This window comes from Diadema antillarum, unplaced genomic scaffold, assembly GCF_040938485.1.
Source record: "Diadema antillarum isolate AM-2024a unplaced genomic scaffold, OU_Dant_1.0 seq00000030_RagTag, whole genome shotgun sequence".
NCBI classification, from domain to species: domain Eukaryota; kingdom Metazoa; phylum Echinodermata; class Echinoidea; order Diadematoida; family Diadematidae; genus Diadema; species Diadema antillarum.
The window spans coordinates 1,829,936-1,840,000 of NW_027271146.1; the positions used below are offsets into that span (position 1 = coordinate 1,829,936).

At 37.9% G+C, this 10,065-nt stretch overlaps 1 protein-coding gene across 1 annotated transcript in view; it reads left to right on the top strand.

The window, feature by feature from the left end:
- Positions 1 to 2,989: 2,989 nt before the first annotated feature.
- Positions 2,990 to 10,065, top strand: part of LOC139725276 (armadillo-like helical domain containing protein 1) — a gene marked incomplete at its 3' end in the record, with an annotated part of 10,272 nt that continues 3,196 nt past the window's right edge. The window contains exons 1-7 of the mRNA XM_071636364.1: positions 2,990 to 3,030; positions 5,206 to 5,464; positions 5,820 to 5,888; positions 6,460 to 6,626; positions 6,986 to 7,182; positions 8,023 to 8,107; positions 8,585 to 8,704. Of these exons, the coding sequence (XP_071492465.1) occupies positions 5,265 to 5,464; positions 5,820 to 5,888; positions 6,460 to 6,626; positions 6,986 to 7,182; positions 8,023 to 8,107; positions 8,585 to 8,704 (838 nt within the window). The remainder of the gene's footprint in view (positions 3,031 to 5,205; positions 5,465 to 5,819; positions 5,889 to 6,459; positions 6,627 to 6,985; positions 7,183 to 8,022; positions 8,108 to 8,584; positions 8,705 to 10,065) is intronic.

The window sequence follows — 10,065 nt, forward strand, 5'->3', positions numbered from 1 at the left end:
TCAAATGGAGATATTTGCCATTAAAGGTCAAGAAAAATAAAGAGAATAATAAGACATTTTTTGCTTCTTTTGACCATGACTTCAAAAATGTATGTTTATATGTAGTGACCAATATATCATTTAAAAGGTATTATTTTGTACTTTATGACAGAGACCGTACTTCAAAATCTCCAAAAATGGACTTATCGGTTTTTGCAAACAAACTCTTCATATGATAAGCGTAATGATATATATAATTATATTATTGCGTCATTATGTAAGCTTATATTTTTTTAGCCGATATGAAACCAATATAAATTGTTATAAATGTATATTCATACAATATAAACTCAATAAATGTATATATCGTTTTGAATTTATATAATATGAACCCATATATACATTGTTATGAATAACATTATCAATATATAAAATGAACCAACCTATACAGCTATTTATGAACCCAATACAAACCCGGAAATGCCCCCCCCCCCCCCCCCCCCCCCCACTTTTGAAAACGCTCCGCCCGCCCTGAGTAGTAAAGCAATGATCCCGCTTCGATCTGCGGGAGATCTCCCCCTTTGAGGCCATTTTCACTAAATCTCTCGCTCTCCAAAGACAATTTTTCCTCTCCTCATCATAATTATAAGCTCTTTGTCGCTCTCCCACTTCAGTTTGAGCTTTGTTTGGGTTTTTTCCCGCCCTAGCTGCTGTATGAGAATATAATACTAGTATAATGTGCCCGCTTAAACCGCCCAACTTTTTTTTTCTCTGTTACAAGCTAAGATAGTATCATAGAGCATCTGTGACCCATATACAGCCCAACAGTAGTAGCGGTGTATTGTAGTGGTGTTAATTTCGTCTTACTGTTATTTTCAGATATTTTTTTTTTCTACGGGTAATTGTTAGGTGGTGTCTTGTTTGTTTGCCCGTTTGAACGGATTTTGACAGAATTTGTGTGGAAGATAAAATGACCTAAATAATAATACCTATTATCTTTCATGTGTGTTCTAATGACTGCCTGATACCATAATTTAAAAGATTTTCTTTGATCGCGAGAAAGGGGGAGTTATTTGCATCTCTTGGGGTGCTTTAAATATTTTATATATCTTTTAAGTATATAGAGAACGTCGAAAATGCTCATCAACGGCAGAGCCTTGTAATGAAATTAAAAAAAAACCAAATCAATTCATGAATTTATGCACAAATTAATAAAGAGGTAAAATAAACAAACAAACAAATGAATGGACAAACAAATATAGGATTATTTGTATAAAGTTTTAAGACGCTTTATCAGAAAACTGACTTTATTTTTGATTCAAAGACTTTTTTTTAATCAGTAGGCCTATTAACTCAAACACACATGCACATAACAAACAAATGAATGGACAAACAAATGAAGGATTATTTAGTATAAAGTTTTATGACGCTTTATCAGAAAACCGACTTTATTTTCGATTCAAAGATTTTTTTTTTAAATCAGTAGACCTATTAACTCAAACACACATGCACAAAACTTTTTTGTTTGTTTTGTTCGTACAGACTGTAATACGAACTCTGAGAAATGTCCTAGGAAGGTGTATGCTCTTTAGGCATTTTTTTTTTTAATAGTTAGTTTTCAATGTACTTTTTAAAGCATTCAACGCATTCTAGTTCTTCGGAGAATAAACCTGAGGGGATTTGAACTTGGGTCCTAAGACTGTGAATGAATGCGGGGATAGCGGACGGAAGCAGGCCTATATAATTATAACAATGGGGGACGTCCGACGGAAGAGTGAATAATTGAATTTTGGTGGGAAGGGTTTATATACTCAAGTAGCTAAAAATGACGTTGGATGTTATGACACCTATGCAGAAGCTTTGCAGTTGGGTTCGTATAGCTTTAGAGACAAAAAGGGCACGCACGCACGCACACACACCCACACCCACACACTCACACACACACACACACACACACACACACACACACACACACACACACACACACACACACACACACACACACACACACACACACACACACACACACACACACACCGTATCGTTCAATGACATAAAAAAGGCAGTTGTAGATGATAGACTTATGGGCCTCACGCTTTAAATTTTTAAAATTAATTCTCATGCAGTCATTCACAGGTTTCATGATTATTTTATGTTTGATAGCATGAACCCCGTAAAAAAGATTAAAAAGGATATCGATACAGACAAGAAAATCCTCAAAGTTATATATTTGATATTAGTACTTAACTCGTAGTTCAAGGAAAATTCTTTAATTGAATGAATCCCAATGCAAGGGCCCCGGGTTTGTGTATCAGAAGTCTTTTTTTTTTTTTGGTTTGTTTGTTTTTGTTTTTTGTTTTGTTTCGTTTTGCTTGTTACATGCGCAAAATTGATTCAATTTGAATTGAAGTGGTGTCTTGATATCAACATCAGTGCAGCCAAAGGCCGAATTGTGACATTTTACATCAAATGAATAAAGAACAGAATACATCAAAATGATACACACACAGAGATAAAGTACACATAAATATTCATAATGAACCAAATATAAAAAACAAGATAAAACAAGGGAATGTGCGGCGACGAGGAATGGAGCAAAGTGTTGATGCAATTCAGGGCCCCGGCTTATAAAGACTTGTGATTGATTCAAATCAATCACAACTTTACGATTGAATGCAAATCCATCTTATAAAAAAGTTATGATTGAGAACGGAGAACTGCAATCAATCAATCACAGGTTGCGATTGATTGCTGCTTTTAAGAGATTTGTGATTGATTGATTTCTATCACAAGTTTTATAAGACAGGGCCCAGGTAATGATACACAATACGACGCGAAATAAAATGGGCACACACGTGATGTGAATGCATCATCACGGTGATTGATTGGCACCACCGAACTAAAACATGTTTTAGTTCGGTGATTGGCACATCACTAGCAATGTCACCATTAGGTGACATGCGCCACCTAGCGGTTGCATACACACAGCGTTGTGTTTCTTTGGAAACGAAGATCATCGCCTGCCGAGCGCTTGATAGTTCATCATCTCCGGTAACTTTTAATCAAAATTTATTTTCTGTCCACAGTTTCTATTCCTGGTGACATGAAAGCTAGCTAACACAAGTGGGCAAATAAGTTTATTCCTGACAAGTCGTGTAGAGTAGTTTTATCGTCAATTAACCTGTCGCCACGACCGTGGTCCAGTTAAAGTGGTCAGAAACAGATCAGTCCCATACGTTGACTTTACTGTAATGTTAAAGTTGCCAAGTGATAACTCGTCTAACATTAGCCTGACCAGACCGCTGTGGCGCTTCGCGACAGCGGCTGCGTGTAGTTAGTCTAACATTAGGATTTCGACACTCCAAAACGTTAGACAGAAAAAAGCCGTCTGCCCGGACTCGGAGGAGTCTTATAACATTTAGCACTTTTGTTGTTGTTTTAATTTTACAGTCCCCCCTGCGGATCTGGAGAGGATTCCGGATTCCATGAAGCCAGACGTATAAATTTAGAACATGATGAATCAAGAATGTTCTTCTAACGTTAACTTAGAAATAGATTAACATTTTACTAACGTCAGAGACCTAACAAACACTAACGTTACAGCAATACAGGTTAGATCAGTTGCTGGTCTCTGTGAAACAGAGATACGACTGACCATGACAGAAAAAAAATACAGACTGATCTTTCGGTCAAGTCTAAATCTGCCTAACGTTAGAACTAGGTCTACGTTCGATCTAGACTAGAGTCAAGAGCCTTGGCGGCTTTATTACTGCTAGAGGGAGATCGGGGGAGAATTGCCGTCCATTTCTTAATTCTAGACCGACCTAGACTCTAGAGAAGTTAAACTGTAAAATGAGAGTTCTACCAGAGGTCTAGGCAGCAAGGCTGCTTGAGACTGTCCCGCACATCGCCATAGACCCTAATGTTTGTGCAAATTCAATTGACTCTAACTTCATTGAAATTATAGATCTCTCAGTCTCTGACTCTAGACCATCTAGTCTACAGCCTACCTAGGGCTAGGCCTTAGGGTCTCCAGAAAAAATGCTGAAGATTCTAATGGAACCTTAAGTTCAGTGATCGATCCAAGAAATTTGTAGACAATCTAGCTATCATCGTCAAACGTGAATGATGTCATTTTGTGCGCTTGGTAGATCTAGATATGTATAAGGGGCCTACACATCACCACCCAATGTCCCATTGACAAAGCATGTAAAAAAAAATGTGTACGGGGGACCTTGAGTGATTTCACACAGTCTATATATCTGTAAATGTTATACTTTCAACACATATTCTTTTATCTGTTTAAGATTTTCGAGAAAAAAAAATGGCCTGTTTACACCTCAGTCTGCTTGGTTGCTAGCCCTACAAAGTTCTAAGCATAGAAACTGCACACAGTGCCATGAGTACATTTTTGTTCAGTGCACTTATGATAGCCATTTTATGCAGGGTGGCGGTTTTAGGGCCCCTGGCAAGGTGCGGGTATTTCAACATGGTATGTAAAGGTCTAGACAGAAAGATCCGTCTGTCCGGAGGAGTCTTTCATTTTTTTGACGTTCTCTCTCTCCTAGGAGGGGATCCGTGAAGCCAGACGCAGTCTCCGCGGAACAAATCCCAGACGACCATATACAGACCAATCTTTCGGTCAAATAAAAGTCTAGCTAGGCAGAGACTCCATCGACTTTCCATCTCAATGTTTTTGGCACATCAAGTAATCTCACGATCTGCTGACTAAAGGAAAACAAATACTGAATTAAGAATCTGAGGAATTTGTGAATCAATGAATTTAGTTTGATTGGGGAAAAAAATATAGTTAATACGGATCAAGTTCTAGTTCTAGATCTTCTAGAGACTAGATTCTCATAAACTCCCCCTTGGATAGGCCATTAGATGGAGGTCCTGTTTGTGAGAGAGCCACAACCCATGCACATAAAAGATCCCACTTCATTAATTTTTCATCTTAAAAGAGCAGGGTGCTAATCCGGCGAAGTAGCCTACCTACCCACACAAGATCATCTTCGCAAGGCTGCATATATACTGGTATGTACTACCGGTATACCTCTTTGAAGATTAAGAAAAGCAGAAGAAGAAGAAAACTCCGCAAGTAAACTACAGAAACTAGTGCACATTCTTTGATTTATAGTTGTACTAGGAATTTTACTTCTTTTCTTATCCTTACATGCAGGTTGATTTGTAGTCCTTTCATGGTTTGTCATTTTCTATTGAAAGGAAGTTGTGAAAGAAAGGACTGACTTTCCTTGGCTCGAAGAAAGTCACAAGGCTGCCAGATGGCATCAGCTAACACATCAACAAGCAACATGCTGTCTCTCCTACGGGAGTGGGACAAGGGCTCCAAGGCAGTCAGGGCACACATTCTTCAGGACTTTGTCCTCAACAACCACAACAAGACCGGGCCTGAAATTGAGGCCCACTTTGCGCAGGGAGCGAGCCTCTTTCTGGCAAGATTGACTGCATGGCTTCGCCTCACGTATCCTTTCTTTACTTGACGATGACATATATACCATGACATACTGTAGATCAGACACAATGTACTACTTCAGGTAGGATTGTTCAATTTATGCATATTGACAAATATCAGTTGTTCCATTTTCACAAAAGTGACATGTCTCATCAGCAATGTTTCAAAAGCATTGATTTGTCACAGTGTATTGATTACTTGCTACAGACCATTGTGCAAGCGTATGTTCTTCAGGATACTGTCCAGAATACAATTTGTATGAAGTAAAGTTTACAGTAAAAACAGAAATGTATATCTACTTGCGTTGGATATGTCATATGACGAATGTCTTTCTTCCTTGACAGTAAATTCTCCTTTGGAACAGGTATATGGTTGGGACCTGTGTTAATTTACAGCTGCAAGCTTTAACAATATTCTTAGCAGCATCAAGCGGGTAAGTTTTCTCTTCCCTACTAAATTCTATTGTCATTTAAATAGGGATTTGCAACTGATTGACAAATTCCCCTGCATCAACATAAATGAAAGGGCAATTTGTCAATCATTTACATGAAAACAATGTGACACAAGAATTGCATGAATTTGAATAAATATGGATTTGTTTGTCACATTGAAATTATTACCGGTATTTCAGTCAAATCGTACTTGATGTAAATGGCACAATATAAAGTAAATCTACTCTTTAATTCTTACAAGAGCCTTGGTTGCTCCTTAAATCAATTTGGTACTGCTGCTTATTATTTGTATAGATTGGTGATATAATTGGGATATTGATAAATCATGACATGATTTTGTTCCCTATGGAGCAAAATTAAGTGAAATTTGACACCCCCCCCCCCAAAAAAAAAAGAAAAAGAAAAACCAGAAGAAATTTCAGAAGCCTGTTTTATTGAACAGTGTTTGTTCTGCATGGTAGATGAAACTAGTAAAGGAGTGCAGCTAGCTATACACTGGTCTGAAAACTGTCCATCATGGGGCTAACAAAGTTTTCTCTGTCCTTTGTGCAGCCACAAGTTTCTGGCTGAGTTTCTTGAGGTGGGTGGTGTGATGACAGTGCTGGAGATTCTTGGCCTGAAACAAGCCAAGGAGGAGGATAAGACACAGGCACTGCTCCTCCTCCAGTGTGTGGCCAACGCTGGCCGCAAGTACAAGGAGCTCATCTGTGAGAGTTACGGTGAGCAGAGGTTCTTTCCTGTCTCTCTGCTGTATCCTTAGTCTTGTTGCATTCTCTTCTCCTTGTCTGATTTCGCATTTTCTTGACGATGTTGCCACTGTTTTATATTTATTCCTCCCATTATCTTTGTTTTAGGGTGTCCTTTCCGTCTGTGCTGTATTACTTTTTGAATTCAGTTTGTGTTTTCAACTGTTGTGCAAGATGGAGTGACTACAAAATTGTTTCAGTGATTGGTTAGGGTACAGACAATAAAGAATGCAATGAAGTTTTTGAGTAGAATGTTTGAAGTCACTGATGAACTGTGGAACACTTAATTTTAACACCTTGACCTGCTTGTGTGGTGTCGTAATGTGACACAGGTATCCGGGCAGTGGCTGAGTGTCTGGCCAGGTCCAAGTCTGAAGAGACCCAGGAGTGTGCCAGGAGCCTCCTTCAGAACTTGGCCCAGGGCAACCCCAAGTTCCAGTCCCAGGTCTACAAGGGTCTCATCGCCCTGCTGCCATGCAGCTCCCCTAAGGCTCAGCAGATGGCTGCCCAGACCCTCAGGATAGTCCAGGTAGGATGACCAGACAGGTGACATAGGGGTAGTCCTGAAAAGGACTGAGAGTAATTTTACCTGGTAGATTGCTGGGTTAAGAAAAAAAGAATATGGATGATTGACAGTTAACTGTCTGTTATGAAACTGTTTTTCAATCACTTGTCCAGTTCTCCTCAGACTTCAGTGTGGGAAGAATATATAAAGAACAAACCATTTCAGGGCTATGGTTGGGTGGTGTACTGCAAAATATCTGCACGCTGTGACCTTTACCATGTACTGAGCCAATCTGCAGACAGCATAGATAATAAGCGTGTTATAAATTGTCAAAATAATGGATTGAAAACAATAACCATAACCCTGTAGTAGAAGCTGATTGTTGATTACATTAGGCAATGCCATTACTTGCCAGCGATTTTTTTTTTTGTTTTGTCTGTAATGGTACAGTATATTTGGGATGTGACAGTGAAGGCTTCTCAGGAATTTTTACATCATGACTAACACTGTGATGTTCTTCATGTTAGCCAACAAGTCTAGTGGGCAATTGGAGTAAGAGCTGAACCATAATGCGTTTACCAGTTGCTGTGCCTAAGTGTTATATGACTTCAGAGTGTACATAAGATTAAGGTCACCCATGCTTCTATTGTCCTTTCACAAGTGCAGAAACCACCTTCTTCATTAACCTACAGAAATCCATAGTCTTTCTTTTTTGTTGCCCGAAAAATGAATAAGCATTTTCCAGCGGAAATAAAGGTTACTGTTCCCATGCATTTAACTTACACAATTTTTACTGCTGTGAGGTGTAGAGATGACATTTGAAATCAGGAACTATATTCTTTATCTTTTTTGTTATGCCCACAGAAAATAATTGGCCATGCTAATCCAAGCATTGTAGAGCCAGCTGTAGCCCTGCTGAGATCCTACCACCTCGAGGTCCAGTTTGAAGGTACGTCCAACAAATCACAGTTTTATCGTTTCTGGTTGAGTAAAAATTAAAAACTGTTGTACTGTTATTATTATTATTATCATTATTATTATTAATCATCATTATTATTATTATTATTATCATTGTTATTGTTATTACTATTATCGTTATTATTAGTATTATTATTATTAATATTATTATTATTATTATTATCATTATTATTATTATCATTACTATTATTGTTATTATTGTTATCATCATCATTATTGTTATTACCTCCGCCAAGGGAGGAGGTTATGTTTTTGTTACCGTTGGTTTGTTCGTTTGTTAGTTAATTTGTCCGTGTGCAAAATTAGTTATTAATTAAAGATTATCATTATTATCATCATCATCTTTGATTAATTGATTGATTAATTAATTCATTCATTTTTCATTGATACTTTCATTATCATCATCATTATTATTATAACTGGAGAGTAATCTTGGTTGTTTTGGCAGGAACTGAGCTAATCAAAGACTTGATGAACTATGAGATCCAGGATCAGCTGCTGAACAACCTGGTTGCTGCCCTCTCCCCTTCCAGGGAGGAGATTCTACATCGACCAGAAATCCTTGATGGTGAGATCCATAGATATGTAAAAGCTTAGCAAGTAATACATAAGTGCCTGGGCATGTAAAGGATTCAGGTACTGCAAGTTGATCTGTTATGATAGTGTTGTTTGAAAGGAGTCACCTTTTAATGTTAGTTACATTGTTATGCCTCCGCCAGGAAGTGTCGCCGGAGGCATTATGTTTTCGGGTTGTCAGTCCTTCCGTCCGTCCGTCCGTCCGTAATGAATTTTGTGGACAGCGTAACTAAAAAACCGTTTAAGGTATCCTCATGAGACTTGGTATGTATATGCATGAGTGGACGAAGTTGTGCCTATCAACTTTTGGGGGCACATGCTCAAGATCAAAGGTCAAAAGGTCAAGGTCAAATGCTCAAAATTTCACTATTTCCCCCATATCTATGCAATGCCTGGAGGTTTTTTCTTGAAACTTGGTGTATACATGTAATACAAAATAAAGATTCTCTAGAGAGTGTTTGAAGTCATGAGGTCAGAGTTCAAAGGTCAGAGGTCAAGTGAAAATGTTAAAATTTCACTTTAATATTCTCCATATCTTGGAAATGGTTCAAGCTATCTTCATGGAACTTAGTACATGTATGTACTGACTAGCAGTGATTATCTAGGGAATGTGGAGTCATGGATCAAAGGTCATTGGTCAAAGGTCAAGGTCAACTCCTCATAATTTCACTTTTTCCCTCATATTTAAATGCAATACTTGGCAGATTTTTCTTGAAACTTGATATATACTGTACATGTATAACCCAATAGATATTCTCTTGGAAGTTTCATGCCCAAAGGTCAAGTGAAAGGGCGAAATTTCATTTCTTGGTCCATATATCTCTCGAAAGTGACTCAAGGTATCATCATGAAACTTAGTACATAATATCGATGCATATTCTACCTGACAGTGATTCTCTTAGGAATTTTAGGGTCCAAGGGTCAAAGTACAAGGGTCAAAGGCCAAGTTAAAATGCAAATATTTTACTATTTGATAATGAAATTACATTTTTTCTCCATACCTCGAGAATTTAATCAGTGCATAGACTTATCAAAAAAAGGGTCAAAAGTGAAGTAAAAATCCTCAAATCCCCAAATACCTGCACTCTTATGCAGTATAGCTATCCATCCAATTAAACCTAGGTCAAGGAAAGTGAACATGCAACACATTTGTGACAAACCTATCATTTTAATATTTTGCCAATTATTTTGAAACTCATCACACATTGTCAAGACATTGTACTATAGATCTAATAGGAGAATCATGCATTAAGGCAGAGGCATACCAGTTGCCATAGCGACATTTCTAGTTTTTGTTTGTTTGTTTGTTTTTTTCTGGCAAAGACTTGGCATAAAACAGACAGCCGCTGAAGA